Genomic DNA, 21369 nt, shown 5'->3' with positions numbered 1-21369 from the left:
AAGACTTTCCTGCAAAACTCAATTCAACCAACAAAATAGAGCGAGAAAATGATAATAAAATTTCAGATAAATAGAGATACATGTTATTACATTCAAAATTTAAATTATCACTTAAACCCTAGCGACTGAGCAAGATGCCTGTACTCAAATAACTCTTCAGAAGCTATCATTAATTAATCCCAAAGTCTTTATTTATTATCCGAATAAAAATTTACACGAGAGTATCCCACATCTCTCTATGAGAGAAACTATGTGATTTTGAACACCATTGATCAACCTCTTCGTCTATGCCATCTCCTTTCTGTACTCCTTCAGTTGATCTGCATCTGTGGGGATAGCTACCACTTCATCTGTGAATGGATTCAGGCCATATTCATTTAGAAGGAAAGACATCATTGCCTTCCAGATGACATAGTTGGAAGCACCATCCATCATGTCCTAATCTCGAAGTTCATTAGTGGCCATCTCCAACAATGTCGAAAATATCCATCTTCTAACCTTCCTATCCATATCCTTAGCCCTTCTGATTTCTCATCGGTTGAGCTCGCGGGTATTGTTGGTCCCGTCAGTGACTTGGAGGACAAGAAATCATCTTCGTCTTCCTCTTCAGGGTATCTTTTGAGTTACCGGGTGTTGCTTTGCTTGGGGGTGCTTCTTTCTACTTTTATGGGGCCGAAGCGAGCTTTTCAGCCCCAAGACCACTGAGGCCGGTATCTCTTGAGGAAAGAGAAGAACAACCATCAGCCTGGGCAACTGCTAGGGCCTTTTGCATTTTAAAGGGCAGCTGGTCGTAGTCGACTTCCGAAACATGCATCCAACTATTCATACAGAGATTGATAGTGGCAAGGAGCCCTTTTTCCAAGTCGACTTCCACACATATCCTTGCACAAACAAAGAGTCCATCCTTTGGCTCCACACAGCCAATATACTTTCCCAAAGAGTTCCAAATCATATGGAAGATTGCATTGTTCCAATAATGAAGGGGCAGGTAGGGAAGTTTCACCCAGACAGGGACAAAACAGGGACATCACTATCCAACCTGTTCTCAAAGTAGAAAGTGTAAAAGCCCTTACCACATAATGATGAGATAACTTTGCCCTTGACGAGCTGCTTCCAGTTCTTCTCAATCCAAGACCGAACTGAGCACGGAGAGGGCTAGAGGCCCCTGAACTAACCAATAAGGCCACAATCAATGAGTCGCAGGGCCCGAGAACGAGCTTAGGGGGGCTTAATCTCAATCTTCAGAATTTCCTCCACCTTTTTCACAAAGCGAGAAGAACCTTGTTTTTGGAACTTTGGAGCAGTGGCAACTAGTGAGTTGAAGGTCACGATTTCCTCAGCCAGATAGACATTTTAAGCCAGTGCAACTATCAAGACTGTTTAGCTAAATATCACTAAAAAGACAAACCCAAATGGGAAATGGAAGAAAAAGGGAGACCATAGAAAGAAGAAGAGGAGGCAAACGATGCTCAACAGAAAACCATCACAGAAAACCATGGCTGCGCAAAGCTTTTGGTTAAAATTAACCAACCAAAAAAAATAAAAAAATAAAAATCATGTGTATATTACACTACAATGTTTTTATATATATTTATTATATATCCACATTAATCTTGAATTTATCAAAAAAACATTAATATGTCAATTTTTTTATCCGATAAACATTTTTTTAACAAAATTTACCGAAAAAGAAATCGCTTATATCTACTAAATTTAAAGGTAAAATAAACGCGAGACGATGGAGACACAGCTCAGGACCGAGTTGGCAGTTGCTAACGCGGAAGCTTCCTGGTGCGAAGACTCCCGCGGGAGGAAATGTCGCATCGTGTACACACAGGTCGAATTGTATATACATGGTGACAGGTAGTGTGTATATATATATATATATATATTCTAATACGACTTGTTAAACACAAGCCTCGTCTGGTAAGACTCTGTTATATTCCATAAATTGTGTGAGAAATTTCATTTCGGCTGTGTCATATGTCATAACGTAGAATTTGAAATTGCGTGAGAAATTTCATTTCAATGGCGGCCGCCGCAGCAACATCAGAGGGAGCCCTAACGTGCGAACAAACGAGAGAATTGCTGGATATGCAACCCCATCCTGAAGGAGGGTTTTTCAAAGAGACATCGAGAGACACCTCCGTGGCCCTTTCTAAATCTATTCTTCCGCCTCAGTGTAATTCGTTAATCCCAATCCATTCCATTTCTCATGTTTCATTTCCTTATATATAATTTGCAGAGTCAAGTATATCTTTGGTGCGTGTAATATAATATAGTTCGCAGTTTTTTGGGATTTGGGGATTTTGTTTTGTGCAATTAGGGTTTCAGAGCCATGGTTTGATGAGGATATGGTATTGTCACTGGTCATGGTCTTTATATTTTATTAGATGATCACACAACAGCAAGTGCTAACATGACCATGGATGTGGCTTTGTTTAGACAAAGTCGATAGACCCATAAGCACTGCGATTTTATTTCTGCTACCATCTGGAAGCGTGTCCCATTTGCATCGTATTCCTTGCGCCGAAACGTGGCATTTCTACCTGGGAGAGCCTCTCACGGTTAGTAAATTCGAATCGTTTTATTATTTCCAAGTTTTTATTTTTAATTTTATTATAAAAAAGAGCATATCATATTATACTCCGTGGAGCACTGTCGGCTAAGTCCTGGGTTGTCAAATGTCAGGTCTTTGAGCTTGACCCTAATGGGCTGATAAAGCAAACTGTGTTGGGTTCCGATCTTAGAGCAGGTCAAACATTGCAGTACACTGTGCCACCATTTGTTTGGTTTGGCTCATATCCAACTCGTGATATAGAGAGCTTTTCCAATGATGGTAGCCTGCTAGTTAAAGCCCAACCTAGAGATCCCGAAACGCACTATTCATTAGTTGGCTGCACATGTGCACCTGCTTTTCAATTTGAGGACTTTGAAATGGCTAAGAGATCCGAACTTCTGTCTATCAATTCAGCTCCAAAACCTTTCATTGAGTACCTGACATTTTCTGACTGAAGATCCAAGTATGAGGTTGGCTATGGCAGGTGAATTCCAGATTTTTGCGTGTCTCAGCATGCGGTTTCTGAGGAAATAATGCATCATCTAGCAATAAACGGGGGCTTGCTGTAGATTTTTATAATTTCTTCATTTAAAACAGAGACTCCATGACCGAGTGTGTGAACTTGATTAGGAAGTGCATGGCACAACTTGTGATCTTGACAGCTCATGAAATGTTTGGACAAACTTGTATGCCTTTGATTGATTTTCATCAGATGTAAGCATCTAATATTGTAAAAGTATTTAAAAATGCAACTAGTATTTCTTTAAACTAGACAGTTACAGGTTTTAAATGCATGTTACCTTTCTTGGGGTTGTTATTGCTCGAGTGTTTGAAGCTAGGGGTGCATATGCTCCTATTGGTAATGCTGTTTATGTGTGGCATTATACTGTGTATTTCTAAATTCTTCTTGCAATTCTCGTAAATCGTAACTGCTTGACAGTTTGAAGTTTGATTCGCATATCTCATTGATGATGTCATTTATGTAGGTCATTATAGCTCTAACTATGCATTCAATTAATAATTGAATTTGTTGCATAAGTTTCTGGTTTCGATCATGTCTATCTGGGACGTGTAATCTAATCAAGGTATTACAAATGTGTCTTGTTAACTATAGCTAATCTAGTGAATGTTAGAAATACTGTCATTTATTTGCCTACATTCCAGAAAGCAAGTTTCTCATTGGTGCTCAAGTTTCCGCAGAATGGTTTCTTGTTTAGTGTCATATTTTTTTTTCAAAACTTAGTTTAACATGTTTTGGAACTATATGCCCCCTTTCTGTTATTTGGCTTCCATGAAATGATTCTTCTATTGTCTATGTTTGTTAAAACCTTACCTTCCCTAAGGACTTTGGGAGGACAACAACCTGTTCATCCGTCCTGATGTGATGGAGCTTCATGCCTCTTGCTGCATCGAATCACGGATATCTAATCTCATGAAAACACAAATTTCTGCATGTCGAATCTCGCAATAGTCAAACCCATCATATACACCGCTCTCAAAGAACTTGCAGCCAATATACAATCATCTCCCTCTTATGGAGGTAGCAGCTGCAAGACTAAGATTATCTCATACAACAGATTTGTCTACATAATGTATATCAAGGGTATATAGTTCATTGTGGAAGACCATCAAAATATATTTGAAGAGAAGGCTCTTTTGACTTCTACAAAATAGTTCATTATGCCTGACATATTTCTCTTTATATGGAAGCCCTCATTATCCTTATGCTTCCTTGAATATTGAAGAGGTTTCATCCTGTCACAAACAAGTTGTCAGTGCATATAGCCAAATATTAAAGACATACCTGTAACTTGAAGAGAGGAAGGTGTCAACATCAAAAGGTCATCAACTAAGACAAGAGGGCTTGCTCAAATCCATAGGGGACTTTCTTCCTTCTCCATATCATCGAACACTTGCTTCAAGAATGGTTCTTGTATGAGGACTACACTAATCTCAATTTCAGATTGTCGCCTTTAATCTACTCTTTCTAAGTAGGTAGCTTCTTCAATCACATGAGGCCTCCAAGGATCAACAAGAGTCAGTTCATAGCTTCGCTTGTGAACTGAGGCTAATTTAAAAGAGCTGAGATAATATCGCCATATAAAGGCGTTGTCATCAAGGGAACACTCTTATTGTCATCCTGTCATCACTGAATCGTAGCAATACTGCCTATACAATTTTCTTGGTGCTATTCATTGACATGACATACTGTTAGGATCTGTGCATACACATTTGAATCAATGGGTTTCTTTGATTCTATACTGCTCTGAATATATACATATATATACGATGGCATGAAGCCATACATACTACCATATATATGTTGTCTGCCATACCATGACACTGTCTGCCATAGTATTTATATATACATGCTATGATGGGGCCATGCCGATACCACTGGATACTGCTGTCGGGCCACTGTGCTACCTGGGCCACTCTGCTGATACTGCTGGGCACTACTATCGGGCCACTGTGTCACCTGGGCCAACAAGTCATACGATTATGGGCCATCGGGCCATACCATTATCATGATGAGAGAGAGACCATATATCATTGTGCAATTTCATGATCAGATTATATATAAAAATTACGATGCCAAGCGAAGGGACGAAGAATGTAATGCATATATATATGTTGGATACAAGGGTTGTAACACATATGCGATGCCGGAATTGAAATACATGCCAAGACTATGATACTGTAATTCATGCACTATGCTTAGACTATGCGATATCCAGAACTGCGATATGTTAGAACTGAGATACATGCGATGTGCCAAAACTGAGAGAGCAAAGGAATGAAGATCTGAGCGAGATATATGCCAGGACAGTTCTATGAGACTAGTGCCATATACAAATGAAGATCCAGTGCCATAAGACCTGTAGCAAGCTAGAAATGCGATAAACCAACCGGGATTGCAGAGAGACCCAAAAATAAAACAAGTGTAAGGAAAATAATCCCGATTCAAAAATGACGTGATTTAATGGAGGAGTTTCGTCCTTTTATAATTTACTTTAGCTTCATCTTTCCTGCACCAGCTTTCTCCCTTTCACAAGGGTTGAAAGAAGTGATCAACTCCCTCTTGAACCTATCACCGAGGGTCTTCAGAAGAGATGCAATCATTCACAGAATCCTTGTTCCAAGTCCTTTCCTTTATAATCATGCGGTATCACATGTATTGACACAGGAGGAGAAGTCTCAGCGACCAACAACCAATCAAACATACAAAATTTATCACAGATGCTTATACAACTTTTCACTGATCATCCAAACCATACTTCTTCCAAACCCTAACCCTATTTTTTTTGCTATAACAAGGGTTACAAGGGTGTTCTTCAAACCTTGGCATTCTTTTAGATTTTTGTCATCCCTTTATTCACAGGTGTCCTTACAGGGGTAATGACAACAGTCTTTTCTTCAACCTGGCTTTGATACCATGTTAATTTTCTTAGGGCTTCATTGTTCTTTGCTTTAGATAATTGCATTTCATTATTTCAGATCACATTCACCCCGTAACATTTAAGCACCATTAACAATTATATAGAAAGAACAATGACATCATAGCAGCAGAACATAAAAGATCATAAGAAGAAAAACGTGCACAAAGATGATATGATTAGAGACCAGGGTAAAGCACTACAAGGGGGAAAACCCATCACAAATTCTTATTCTTCTATTAGATTGTCATAGAAAGTTCAACAGAGAAATACAAAGTGCAAATATCATCTTTTAGTTGTGAACAAGTCTTATAAAAGATACTGTTACCCTACACTGCCATACTGATATTAGGGCAGCAACATCATCTTTTCCTCTGGATTGTAAGGATGCCATTCATATACCAATACTTCTTGTAACACTGATAGTATGTATCACTTGAAGATGCAAGGGAATATCAAATGCTGCCATACACAATACTTGTACTGCTCATCATACCAAACATCATATTGTTCTGAACTGCTAAAATTGTCATATATAAAATGAACTAGCATCGATGTGATGCCAACAAGACATATCGTGCCTATCGTTGTACTCAACCATACTGGGTAATGATATCAAACAAATCGCAGGGAATAGGGTCAATGTAGAAGCTAACGCAAAGCAACAAAGTATCAATGTCATAAACCATGCGAGGAACTAAATGTGTAACTGAAGTATACACATAGTTTTCAAAACTGGCCTTGATAACCGGTTACCAGTCTAACCTCAGATATTATACTAACAAGCCTTAGAAAACAAGGGTGAGGTGCCATCCGTAGTACAAAAGACAAGAGCCATCAAGTATCATTGAACCACAGAAAATCAAGAGCTATCTGAACCTTGACGAAGCCATTCGAACCCTGAAAGAACTCAGATCAAAATTCACATGCATTGGATGATACCCCAATGGGGTATTTATACTTGTTGACGATGATGAAGGGACACAACTTTTGAAAGGGGCCTACAATAACTCAGATCAAAATTCACATGCATTGGATGATACCCCAATGGGGTATTTATACTTGTTGACGATGATGAAGGGACACAACTTTTGAAAGGGGCCTACAATAGATTGAAGCTGGTCTTTGAAATTTGAATTTTGATAAAGCACTTTTCCCTCCAATTTAATTTGAGCCGATTTGAAGGGTAATAATAGACCCCTTTTATATATGTATTGAACATTAATTGGATGCCTTAAAATTTCTTTGCTTAAGCAAATTAAATTAAATGGAGGCTAGGGAATTTCACCCTAGCTGCCAAATTTAACAAAAAAAAAGGGGAGGAATGCCCCCACTGGGAATGCCCCTTCTTCAATTTCATCAGGGTCTGCAAGTATTCCATTCGCTGGAAGTGGGCTGCAACAACAACTTCAAATGTTGAGAGAAACATTCTTTTAGCAAGACAGCAGGCTGGAGAACTGAAATACCCCGTGGAAGTATTTTATAAGACATAAGGGCTAGGGAACAAGTTAAAGGGAGGAGGCAATGTTTTTTGGGCATGCAGTTTTTGCAGCCATCAATTCAAGAGCACCTACTTCAGGACACGAGTCAAACTCATGTCATCATTGTTTTGTGTTTGACACGAAGGATTTGTGAGGGTGGGGGTGTGTCATATTACTCAGATATTATGTATGTGCAAATATGTTTCCTGTGGTATTATTTGTTTGTTCTTTGAACTTTTAGGCAAATGTTTTGTTGATTTCTCATGGGGTCATATTAAAAAAGAGACGGCTTAAATTTTATGACCACATTATAAGATAGTCTAGACTCTTTTCTCGTACTGCTGATTAGCCAGTGTTGTATAATGATATCTTTTTCAAATATGAGTATTCAAAAAAATATCTAATTTTATCATTATACAAGTATGTGAACTTGCTGCCTAGGTCAGTTATTTTGATTTTGATCTTGTCTGATCAGTATATCCATACTATTGAGGTATCTTTCAATATTCTGGACACCTTCAAATTTCTTTTATGTCAGTTAGCACTGACATAATTATATTTTAACTGTGTGATTAACGGAAAGCATAGCGGCTGAAGATCTTTGAAGGGTTGTTTTACAGATCAATTGAACATTTCAAATATGTGTCGGTACTCTTAATCCCTTTAGGAGATTCTATTGATGATATAGACTAGCTGGAGGGGGATCTGATACGCATTTGTTTGGTATAAATGCAGTCATACAATTTAAGATAAATTTCATGTCTAAATTTAATATTGAAATGCATGGATTTCATAAATCGTCAAAAATGGCAATAGACACTTAGAAATAATCATCTAAATTGTAGACGAACACCCATAACCAAATTTTCTCACAATACAAACGTCTACACCTTGAAAACACAGGAATTCTTGTAATGTATGATGTTAAAGAAAACCCTTTTGCTTTCTTTGTATATTGTCATTTCTTGCATACATTTCATAAATAGTCAGAAATTTCAATAGATTTGTTTTGAAATAATTATCTAAATCCTACGGAAACACCCATAACAAAAATTTCTCACCATACAAACGTGTATATCTTGAAAAACAGGAGTTCTTGTAAAGTCGGATGTTAAGCAAAACTGTTTCGCTCTCTTTGTATTATGTCATTTCTTGAACACAATTGATTAGTGGGCCCTCTGCCAAATTTGAGTTAGCTGAAAGCCCACTTTTCTATACTTCATTGTCGAGTTAAGTTAAGAATTATATACAAATTTTGGAGAGGGAAAACCAGTTAACCTATATTTTTATCAGAGGATGGTTCAACTTTTGGACAATTTGTGTATTATAAATCTGTGTTTTTTTATTCCATGAAATAAATCATAAAGTAGAAAATTAGAATATACATTTAAAGATGCCTTTCCGGCAATCCTAAGTCCAGTATCTCTGCTTCTTCTTCAGTTCTTGTAAGACCTGAAGTATCCCCTCAAATAAACTGCAGCAGGATGCAAAGCCTGGCCTTGCTATATGCAAAAACATTACACAAAAATAATAAGAAGACTCCTGTCCATTGATTTGCACTTTTCACATTTCTGCTTCTGTTGTTCCTGCCAGATGTTAAATATCCTATTAAATCACCAGAAACAGGTTAAGCCTGGCCTTGCTACAAAAAAAACATTACATGGAAAAAACAAAAGAAAACCTTTGCCCATTGATTTCTGCTTCTCTTCGTAGGATGAAACGTATTATCATATTGTCCATTCTTAATTGCCAAGACTATTGATAAGGAACATGTAATATGACTGACAGATACCCCTCCTTTCCTTAAATTATTTGATATTTCCAGCTTTTGTTTTTGCAGTAACAGGGCTTCTTTGGAAAGTATATCAGCACTCTTGTTTTTTTCTCTATAGACATGGTGAAAGGATACAAATTCCAATTTGATCTTATCTCTGTTATTCTATCAATAGTTCCAATGGGAACTAGTAAAAGGTTTTACAGATTGTAATATCCTTTAGAACATTCTATGATGAGCTTTGAGTAACCCATGATCTGAAAATTGGATATTCCTCTTGCTTTTGCAATTCTTAGAAATATCCACAATGCAGAGTTCTTTTGTATTATTTACCTCTTTACCATAAGCTGATTTGAATGAAATGCAATGAAAGGATACAAATTCCAATTTGATCTTATCTCTGTTATTCTACCAATAATTGGAACCAGTAAAAGGTTTTCCAGATTGTAATATCCTTTAGACCATTCTATGATAAGCTTCGAGTCACCCATGATCTGCAAACTGGATATTCCTCTTTCTTTTGCAATTCGTAGAGCAATATCCACAATGCACAGAGTTCTGCTCTATTATATAACCCTTTACTATAAACTGATTTGAATGAAATGCCAGAAGTTTCTAAGAGGAGCAACAACAGTTGCAGCAGTTGCCGGGAGACAGAATTTCGGATCTGCAATGGGAGGTTGAAGTCATAGAAGTAGGAGGCCGAATTGATTTTGATGTTGGAGGGTATTTCTCTGAGTCACGAGGTCATGATATTCGTCAATTGAAGAATCTATAAGAGAAGAGATTTAAGGGTTTTCCTCTCAAGAGGGGGGATTTTGGCCCTTGCTTGCAGCCTATATACTGTGTCACTGTTCTTATTGTTTTGGTTGCTGTTTGATGTATCTCACACTGTAATAATAAGGGACAAAGCTAATAAGGAAAAAATTAACACAAACAGTTATCAAGTTAAGAGACTTAACATACTTACTGCCCTATTGAGTTCTCAACATAATATCAGAGCTAAGGTTATCTAAGGGCATCATGAAGATCTCCTCTATAGTGAAGAAGATCATCAAGAAGATTGCAAGCCATCTCAAGAAAGGTATTAAGGAAGCATGGAATTTCTTATTCTCTACAAAGAAGGTATTAATCAAAGAAAGGGATGAAGGTCTCTTCTCGGCTCTCTCTGACACATTTCAAGATTAAGACATTTGGGTAATTGACAGTGGTGCATCAAGGCACATGACTGGGCATTCCAATAGATTGAAGACCTCATCAAAAGGAAAGTATGCTTATTCAGTGGAACTTGGAGACAACAAGAGCTATCCTGTGAAAGGTATTGGATAAACTTCCATAAAGCTGGAAGACGGAAGCAACATCCACCTCAATAACTTTCTCTTTGTTCCAGGTTTGAACAAGAATTTACTTTCTATTTCAAGTCTAGAAGATAAGGGTGACAGAATAACCTTCATTGATGGAAATGTCGTTGTTTGGGGAAAAGACTCGAGTATAGATCAAGCCAAAGTTATAGGCATTTGAGAAGGAAGACTCTACAAATTGATATTTCTTGTGGTCCAAGCCCTAGTTCACATTGAAATTAGCCCATGTGAACTTTGGCATCGAAGATTTGGTCATTTACATTTCAAAATCCTTCCAACCCTAAGTTCCATAGTAGTTGGAGTTCCTAATGTGAAAGAGGATCATGAAGGTGTCTGTAAGGGATGTGCATTAGGTAAGAATACCAAGAGACCATTTGGATGCAGTGCTTCACGATCAAAAGAAATCTTGGATCTCATTCACTCTGTTGTATGTGGTCCTATGATCCCTAAATCATTTGGAGGTCATCTATATTATGTCACATTTATAGATGATCATTCAAGAAAGATGTGGGTTTATTTAATGAAAACCAAGGATGAAGTATTTACAAAATTCCAAGAATTCAAAGCTGAAGTGGAGAACCTTACAGAAAGAAGAATCAAGATACTAAGATCTGATAATGGAAGAAAATATACATCTAAAGAGATTATAGCATCTGTAAGGAGTTTGGGATTAAGAGGGTGTTGATAGTCCCATATAATACCGAACAAAATGGGGTTGCAGAAAGAAAGAATAGATTCATTGAAGAAAGTGTAAAAACAATGTTACATGATCAGTATCTACCTAAGTTTCTGTGGGGAGAAACCACAAAGACAACTGCCTACATTCAGAATTGAAGTCCTCACAAATCCCTAGACAACAAAACTCCAGAAAAGTGTTCATTGGAAGGAAGTCATCTATAGATCATCTTCGGATCTTTGGGTGTCTTGTATATATCCATATACCAAAGGACAAAAAAAAAAAGTTGGATCCTTCCGGCATGAAGGGAATCTTTGTTGGGTATAGCAACTCATCAAAAGCTTATAGGATCTACATGAGAGATGGACATCACATAGAAGTCAGTTGTGATGTCATATTTGATGAGAGCATAACATTCAAGAAATCAAATGAATTTTCCATAGACTTTGATGATAAAGAACTTCCGATGTTTGAGGATGAAGTTGACCAAGGAAAAGAAGAATCACACCATGAAGAAGAAGGCCCCTGTGAACCTGTTCAACCTGTGGTCATCCCTAAAACAAGGAAATGACCAAATTGGTTGAAATTTACACTATTTGATGCAAAAGGTCATGGAGAAGCGACATGCTCATTTAGAGAAAGCAAGAAACCTAAGAGAGATTCTAGATATGCTACAAACATGACAAAACTGATAGAAGCAAAACCGTCCTCTTTTGAAGAGGCTATAAATAATCGAGAAAGGAAGGATGACATGAATGAAGAGGATCAATCTATAATGAAGAATGGAGTCTTGGGAGATTGTGCCTAGGCCTGAAGGCAAATTTGTGATTACTTCCAAATGGATCTATAAGATCAAACATGCAGTTGATGGAAGTATAGATAAGTATAAAGCAAGATTTGTGGCTAGAGGCTTCTCTCAACTTGAAGGCATCGACTATGAAGAGACATTTGCTCCAATAAGAAGATATACAACGATTCGATCATTAGTCTCTCTGGCAACATTGATGGGATGGAACATCCACCAAATGGATGGCAAGACTGCGTTTTTGAATGACACAATAGATGAAGAAGTCTACATAGAGCAACCCTTGGGTTTCGAAGTCAAATATAGAAAGGCATATGTTTGCAGATTGAAAAAAACACTATATGGCCTTAAACAAGCACCAAGGGCATTATATGCTAGAATGAATGCATACCTTCAAAGGATAGGCTTCACAAAAAGCTCTGTTGATTCTAAAATTTACATTAAGGTTGAAGATGGTGAACCTGTAATCATTCTTTTGTATGTAGATGATCTTCTCTTGACAGGTGTAGAAGGTCGAATTGAAGAGTGTAAGAAGCAATTAACAGTAGAATTTGACATGAAAGATCTTGGGATGATGCATTATTATTTCGGACTAGAAGTCTGGCAAGGACCTAATGAAGTTTATTTGGGTCAAGGAAAATATGTGATTGAGAGACTGAATATGTTTGACATGATGGATTGTGAACCTATGACTACTTCGATGATCCCAAACTTGAAGAGACTAAGGAGTTCTGAATCTAGCCTTGTGGATCCTTCCAAGTATAGGCAACTCATTGGCTTATTGATGTACTTATTGAATACTCGTCCAGACATATGTTTTGCGATAAATGTTCTCAGTTAATTCCGAGTGGAGCTGAAGCATGATCATTGGATGACAACAAAACATATTCTGAGCTATCTACAATTAACCATCCACTACTGTCTAAAGTATGATAGAAGGAATGATGTCCAATTAATTGGATATACAAATTCCGATTGGGGAGGCAATGAGCAAGATGGAAAGAGCACTACACGAGGATTCTTTAGTTTGGGATCTTCCATGGTCTTATGGATGAGCAGAAAGCAAGACTGAGTTGCTTTGAGTAGTGCTGAATATGTTGCAACCTATGAAGTAAGTAGAGAAGTTGTATGGTTGAGAAAGCTGCTATCTGATTTGTTTGAAGGACTAATGAACTCCACAGTGATACGTTGTGATAACACCAGTTATATATGTTTGTTTGAAGATCTAGTGTTTCATGGAAAGACAAAGCACATAAACAACAAGTATCACTATATCCGAGAGCTAGTACAAAATGGTGTGTTGAAGCTACAATACATCTCCATTGATGAACAGGTCACTGACATATTGAAAAAGTCACTTCTAAGCAAGAAGCTTGTATATTTAAGGGACAAGCTTGGTTTGGTCGATGTATCCTCCCTAATTGAGAGGGAGAGATAAACACTACATTCTTGTATTCACTTGGGAAGACATAATGGAGGATTGGGTAACCATCTGGCATTCGATACTCTTTGAGAATGTGGTAGGGCATTCAAGACAAGAGTAGTTGTGGACCGATATTCTTTAAGGACTAGCTATCCAAGATAAGAATAGTCTAAAGGAAAGTCATACTCTGTGAACACTCGGGTGGAGTATGTACCTTGAGAGACACTGCTTATGGTGTCTATGAATCATTGGTCTCACCAACGTTGTGCTCTGATCATGTGGATAGAGTTAGTCAAGGCCTTGCTATGTAACAATGTTGGTTGTTATGATGTTAAACAGATGGGTTACCAATTCGACTCTTTTTATGAGATCTCTTCAGATTGAGAATGACCATGTACCTCTTATAAATACCTCCCTAGTTAAGAGGGAGTGTTGAAGAATGTGCAATTAGGTTCGGTTTTCATAAGTATGAAATGTATTTTTGTAAAAAATAAATGAAAAGAAATTATTATTGGAGCATGGGTTTCATGCTCAAATTCTTTTATTTTGTAGGTCAAGCACCCATTGAGTGCTTCTAGGGTTTGTCCTAGGTTAAAGAGTCATTGTCATATATTGAAGACCCTATGGGCACATTGGATCTTGTAAAGAAAAAATTATTGTCTTTAAAGTGTCTAAATACCTCCAAGATCAAGTCGATCTAAGGAGGTAGCCTACTGGATGGTCAAAGAAGCTGGATGCAAGCCAATCCAACCCAACAGTGTTAAGCTCCTTTACGTTTTCTCAACTGTCGCAGATAGCTCCCATAACAACCGCAGTACTTTCTGGAAACCAACTGCAGTAATTTCTGGAAACCAACTGCAGTCATTTCCTAAAATTACGGAAATCAACTGCAGTTAAATTAATTTTTTGTTGGGAGCTTCTGGAGTGGTCCATTACTCCCTCTACAATTCTCTACCATGATCTGTGGAACACTTGACACATAACCAACAAAAGCTTGATGGAAGCTTGGCTATATATACTTCTGTTTGGTCCCCAAACTCACTTACACAATCCCCTTTAGTCTTATACCACCAAGTTAGAGTGAGCAGAGCTTGGAAGTGCCAGATGAGAGATTTTGAGCTTTGATTGTTTATATATTTAAAAGTCAGTCCTTGAACGTACAGTTAAGAGGGTGTTTGTCATTTGTTTTGTAGTGCCCAATCAGAAATCTGTTATTGGGATTTTGTTCTACAAATTCTGTCCCCGAGTCCTCGTGTCCAATGTTACTATTATTCATGTGTATCATCCATCTGGATTTTAAATTCTAAGGCAAGGTCGTAGCTTCAAGCGGGCGAAGGGTACCTTGTGAATCGAAGGCCCAACTCCATGTTTATTGACAGATTTGTAGGAGGAGCTATACAAAGACGCAGACATTGTACACAGTCGAGATCCCAAGTTGAGTGCTCGTCTTCTTCTTAAAAATTGCATTGACTTAGTTTAAGCTATGTTTATTATCTGGGCTGCTTTCACTTCAAGAGCTAGGAACACTGTGTGTTGAAAAAGGGAAGGTTTGAACTCAGATAAAAAATAACAAAGTGTGAGCAGCATCAATGGCTAGAGGTATTTTTCTTGGGCATTAAAGTTTATTCCGCATTAAAGTTCAGACTTATCATTTGGTATCAGAGCTAATTTTATCTCTGCCTTGGTGTAATTGTTGTGTAAATTCATAACTGTGCTCATATTTAATTTGCATGAAGCGGTGCTTTAATTTTATTTTATTTTGCGAGGAATTATTGCCATCGTTTACAGTAATGCTAATTTACAGTTCTGGTTATATTCATGCTTACCTTTACACTTTATTTCCAGCGAAAGTTTTTTTTTTTTTTTTGTTTGAACAAGAAATAGGCATATGGAGTTTATTTAAGATATCATTTTGACTTATTCCTTTCACGAAACATTGTTTTTGACTCTGGTTAAGATTTGTTTATAATCTTATAAGTGAATTTTAAGTGCTTCGTCAGTGCGGTGAGTGTTTCCGCTTTCCATATTTTTAATTGCTTCATATTAAACTGTGTATACGCCATTTCACGTAGCATGAAATGTGAAGTACTGTGTATAGTTTTGTTTATGCAATTTATAATAAATAATGTCTGAGTGATCTATATAATTTTTAATTGATTAGAGAATAGCCACAACATCTCTAATTAAATAAATATTATATATTATGATTGATTAGGATCACATAAAGAATATTTAGACATTAATTGTAATTAATTATACTAAATATAATAAATTTTATCCCACAGGAATTTTTATTATATTTATATAATTAATTAGGATAAAATATTTATAACTTACCCACAAGAATTATGAATTAATAGTTTTGTCATAAAGTTCAAATCTAAGATAGAATTTACATCGAATTATAATCATAATATACCCTTTAGAATTATGAATTAAGTGAATATTTTGATAAATTCTATCATAAAGAATAATTGAATCTGCTTGAATTAAAAATTTAATCCACAGACAATTTTTATGTCATTAGATTCAATTTTAAGCATGATTTACATTGGTAAAGCATGAAATTTTTTTTAAGGCCTCAATTTTAACATAAGCACGTGATCTTTAATTTTATGCAGTTGTACAACCTGCAAATTTTTTCTGAAATTCGTTGTGATATCTCTGAACTTAAGGGAGATAACTATAAGGTCTGGAAGGAAATAATTCTTCTACATTTGGGGTGGATGGACATAGACTATGCTATTAGGAAAAATGAACCACCAGTGCTCACTAATACCAGCACTGCAGCGGACATCACGCTTTATGAACGATGGGAGCGATCTAATCGTCTAAGCATGATGTTCATTAAGACTAAAATTTCCGCTGGTATTCGTGGTTCCGTTGATCAGCATGAAAAGGTTCAAGACTTGCTGAAAGCCATTGATGATCAATTCATCACTTCAGACAAGACACTAGCAAGCACCCTAATCATGAAGTTCTCATCCCTAAGGCTCACCAGTGTGAAAGGTGTGCGCGAGCACATCATGCAAATGAGGGACACTGTGGCTCAATCGAAGAAACTCGAGGTTGAAATATCAGAGTCCTTCATGGTGCTCTACATTCTGAACACCCTTCCACACCAATACGGACCCTTCAAAATCTCATACAACACACATAAGGATAAATGATCAATTAATGAACTCATGACCATGTGTGTTCAAGAGGAAGAGAGACTCGTGATGGCACTGGGAGAAAGTGCAATGATGGCAATGCGTGGAAAGGGAAAATCTCAATCCAATCGCAAAGGGAAAGGTAAAGTACCTCCCCAAGTCTATATCAAGAAGGATTTCAAGTGTTTCTTCTGTAAAAAGAAGGGACACATGAAGAAGGAATACGCCAAATTTCAGAAATGGCTTGCGGACAAAGGTAATCCAATCTTGTTTGTTTGTTATGAATCTAATATGGTTAATGCTAATATTAACACCTGGTGGATTGATTCTAGATCAACAATTCACATTTCGAATTCCTTGTAGGGTTTGCAAAACCTAAGGAAGTGAGTGGGAAGTGAGCAAAGCATCTTATCAAGAAACAGGACGGGCTCGCATGTGGAAGCTATAGGAACATGTTATTTAACTTTAAGTAGTGGCTTTGTTTTAGAATTAGAAAAGACTTTTTATGTTCCAAGTTTTTCTAGAAACTTGATTTAAGTTTCAAGGCTTGTACCTTTTGGATATTCTTTTAACTTTTCAGAAACATTCTTCAGTTTATTTTATAAATCTGATTGTGTTGGGAATGGTATTTTTTCTAATGGTCTTTACTGCATTAATTTATAAAACAATGTCACTTATGATTCAATGCATGTTCACACTGGCACTAAAAGATGTGTTATTAATGAAGATTCCTCTAAATTATGGCACCAGAGACTAGGTCATATCTCCATAGAAAGAATTAAAAGATTGGTAAATGAAGGGGTACTTAATACTTTGGATTTTACTGATTTTGAGATTTGTGTGGATTGCATAAAGGGAAAGTAGATCAACAAGTCAAAGAAAGGTGCCAATAGGAGTTTGGACATATTAGAGATCATACATACTGATATATGTAATCCAGACATGGACTCACATGGTCAGAGATACTTCATCTCTTTTATAGATGATTACTCACGATATATGTATCTCTACATGCTTCATAAAAAGAGCGAAGCATTAGATGCCTTTAAGATCTTTAACGCTGAAGTAGATAAACAATGCGGGAAGCAAATTAAGATCGTGAGATCAGATAGAGGTGGAGAATATTATGGTAGATGCACAGAAGATGGACAAGCACCTGGGCCATTTGCAAAATTTCTTCAGGAGCATGGGATTGTTGCCCAATACACCATGCCTGGTTCACTCGACCAGAATGGTGTAGCAAAAAGAAGAAACCGAACATTATTGGACATGGTGCGAAGTATGCTTAGCAGGTCCAATCTTCCTAAATCTTTGTGGACTGAAGCACTTAAGACGATAGTGTATATATTAAACCGAGTTCCAACCAAGGTTGTTCCTAAAACGCCCTTTGAATTATGGAAAGGTTGGAAACCGAGTTTGCGACATATATGCGTTTGAGGATGCCCGTCTGAAGTGCGAATATATAATCCACGACAGAAGAATCTGGACCCAAGGACCATTAGTGGGTATTTCATTGGATATGCTGAAAGGTCTAAAGGTTACAAATTTTATTGTCCATCTCATAGCACTAGGATTGTGGAATCAAGAAATGCAAAGTTTCTTGAAAATGACTTGATCAGTGGGAGCGATCAAACCAGGAACATAGTTTCTGAGAAGGATCATTCAGAATCTCAACCTTCCACCTCAAGTGATAAATTGGTTATTGCTCACAGCACCCCTCAAGTATAAACTGGTGTTGAACAACCAATTGTTGAAGTTCCATAAGCTGCCGACGACATTCCTTTAGATCAGGTAGTTCAAGAGTTGCCAAGAACTTTTGAACAACGAGTTGAACCACATACTTATCAAGAAGATGATGGTACAACATTAAGAAAATCTACGAGACCAAAGAGATCAACAATTCCTGATGATTATTTTGTGTATCTGCAAGAATTTGACTATAACATTGGAGTCGAAAATGATCCCGAGTCATTTTCACAAGCCATGAGTTGCAAAGAATCAGAATTATGGTACGATGCCATGAAGGAAGAGATGAATTCTATAAAGAGTAACGAAGTGTGTGATCTTGTTGAGTTGCCTAATGGTGCAAAAGCCATTGGATGTAAATGGGTCTTTAAGACAAAGAAAGACTCATTGGGCAACATTGAGAGATACAAGGCAAGACTTGTTGCTAAGAGATTCACTCAGAAAGAAGGAATCGACTACACGGAGACTTTCTCTCCTATATCTAAGAAAGATTCCTTGTGCGTAATTATGGCATTAGTAGCCCATTTTGACTTAGAGTTGCAACAAATGGATGTGAAAACGACATTTCTTAATGGACATCTAGACGAGGACGTTTACATGAAACAATTTGAAGGATTCCCCTTTAGTGATGGTGAGCAATTGGTTTGCAAGCTCAAGAAATTCTTATACGGTTTAAAACAAGCATCCCGCCAATGGTATTTGAAATTCCGTAATGTAATTTCTTCTTTTGGTTTTGTAGAAAATATTATGGATCAATGTATATACTTGAAAGTTAGTGGGAGTAAAATTTGTTTTCTTGTTTTATATGTGGATGACATTTTGCTAGCAACCAATGATAAGGGTTTGCTGCATGAAGTGAAACAATTCCTCTCTAAAAATTTCGATATGAAGGATATGGGTGAGACATCTTATGTCATTGGCCTTAAGATCCATAGAGACAGATTTCGAGGCATCTTGGGTCTGTCTCAGGAAACCTATATTAATAAAATTTTAGAGAGATTTCAGAGGAAGGATTGTTCACCAAGTGTAGCTCCCATTGTAAAGGGTGATAGGTTCAATTTGAACCAATGCTCAAGAACGAATTTGAAAGGGAACAAATGAAGAACATTCCATATGCTTCTGCTGTTGGAAGCCTAATGTATGCTCAGGTCTGCACAAGCCCTGACATTGCATTTGTTGTGGGAATGTTGGGACGATATCAGAGTGATCCAGGTTTAGACAACTGAAGAGCTGCAAAGAAAGTAATGAGGTACCTTCGAGGAACCAAAAACTACATGCTTATGTATAGACAGACGAACAATTTGGAAGTAATTGGTTACTTAGATTCTGACTTTGCTAGATGTGTTGATTCACGCAAATCAACATCAGGATGCATTTTTATGATGGCCGGTGGAGCTGTATCATGGAGGAGTGCCAAGCAGACCTTGATTGCCACTTCCACTATGGAAGTTGAGTTCGTCTCCTGTTTTGAGGCTACTTTACATGGTGTATGGCTTAAGAGTTTTATTTATGGGCTTAGAATTATGGATTCTATCTCTAAGCCATTGAGAATATATTGCGACAATTCAGCCGCTGTTTTTATGGCTAAAAACAACAAAAGTGGGAGTCGAAATAAACACATCGACATTAAGTATTTAGCTATAAGGGAACATGCTAAAGAAAAGAAAGTGGTCATTGAGCACATTAGCACTGAGTTGATGATCGCTGATCCTTTGACTAAGGGCATGCCACCGTTTAAATTCAAGGATCATGTAATGAATATGGGACTTGGTTCCATTATGTAGTTTCTCATTGTATGGACAATGTTATTTTAATGAAATTCTTAATTATTGTAATGTTTTTCTCATATTTATATGCACCTTAATTTGATTCGAGAAAATTCATATGTGTAGGACCAAGAATAAACATAGGGTTTATTCATTAAGAAATTGTTGCCACATAAATTATAGTAAGAATAAATGCATAGTAATACATGGAAGATAATACTCGTCATTAGAGAACTTATCGCCATGATTCATGTATTTATTACTTAATACAGAGTATCAATAGGTTTTAAGATGAGACATTAAGATTGGAAGTATGGACCAAGTGGGAGAATGTTAAGCTCCTTTACGTTTTCCCAACTGCGCCGATAGCTCCCATAACAGCGGCAGTAATTTATGGAAACCAACAACGGTAATTTCTGGAAACCAACTGCAGTCATTTCCTAAAATTACGGAAATCAACTATAGTTAAATTAATTTCTTATTGGGAGCTTCTGGAGTGGTCCATTACTCCCTCTACAGTTCTCTACCATGATCTGTGGAACACTTGACACATAGCCAACAGAAACTTTATGGAAGCTTGGTTATATATACTTCTGTTTGGTCTCCAATCTCACTTACTCAATCCCCTTCAGTGTTACACCATCAAGTTAGAGTGAGCAGAGCTTGGAAGTGCCAGATGAGAGATTTTGAGCTTTGATTGTTTATATATTTAGAAGTCAGTCCTTGGACGTACAATTAAGAGGGTGTTTGTCATTTGTTTTGTAGTCCCAATCAGAAATCTGTTATTGGGATTTTGTTCTACAAATTCTGTCCCCGAGTCCTCGTGCCCAATGTCACTATTATTCATGCGTATCATCCATCTGGATTTTAAATTCCAAGGCAAGGTCGTAGCTTCAGGCGGGCGAAGGGGACCTTGTGAATCGAAGGCCCGACTCCATGTTTATTGACAGATTTGTAGGAGGAGCTATATAAAAACGCATACATTGTACGCAGTCGAGATCCAAAGTTGAGTGCTCGTCTTCTTAAAAATTGCATTGATGTAGTTTAAGCTACGTTTCTTATCTGGGCCACTTTCACTTCAAGAGTCGAGAACGCTGTGTGTTGAAAAGACAGAAGAGAAGGTTTGAACTCAGATAAACAGTAGCAAAGTGTGAGCAGCATCAATGGCCGGAGGTATTTTTCTTAGGC

At 37.2% G+C, this 21369-nt stretch overlaps 1 protein-coding gene across 1 annotated transcript; it reads left to right on the top strand.

Moving 5' to 3' along the window:
• Window positions 1-1732: 1732 nt before the first annotated feature.
• LOC149252812 (uncharacterized) lies at window positions 1733-3379 on the top strand. The gene is made up of 3 exons (XM_089459810.1): window positions 1733-2182; window positions 2446-2567; window positions 2692-3379. The coding sequence occupies exons 1-3, from the start codon at window positions 2029-2031 to the stop codon at window positions 3013-3015; spliced, it is 600 nt and encodes a 199-aa protein (XP_089315936.1). The 5' UTR covers window positions 1733-2028; the 3' UTR covers window positions 3016-3379.
• The last annotated feature ends 17990 nt before the right edge of the window (window positions 3380-21369 follow it).

This window comes from Pinus tabuliformis, chromosome 7 (assembly GCF_031772625.1).
Source record: "Pinus tabuliformis cultivar Carrire ecotype Pingquan chromosome 7, CPIR1, whole genome shotgun sequence".
In the NCBI taxonomy this organism is placed as follows: domain Eukaryota; kingdom Viridiplantae; phylum Streptophyta; class Pinopsida; order Pinales; family Pinaceae; genus Pinus; species Pinus tabuliformis.
This window is presented reverse-complemented; position numbering and strand designations above follow the sequence as displayed.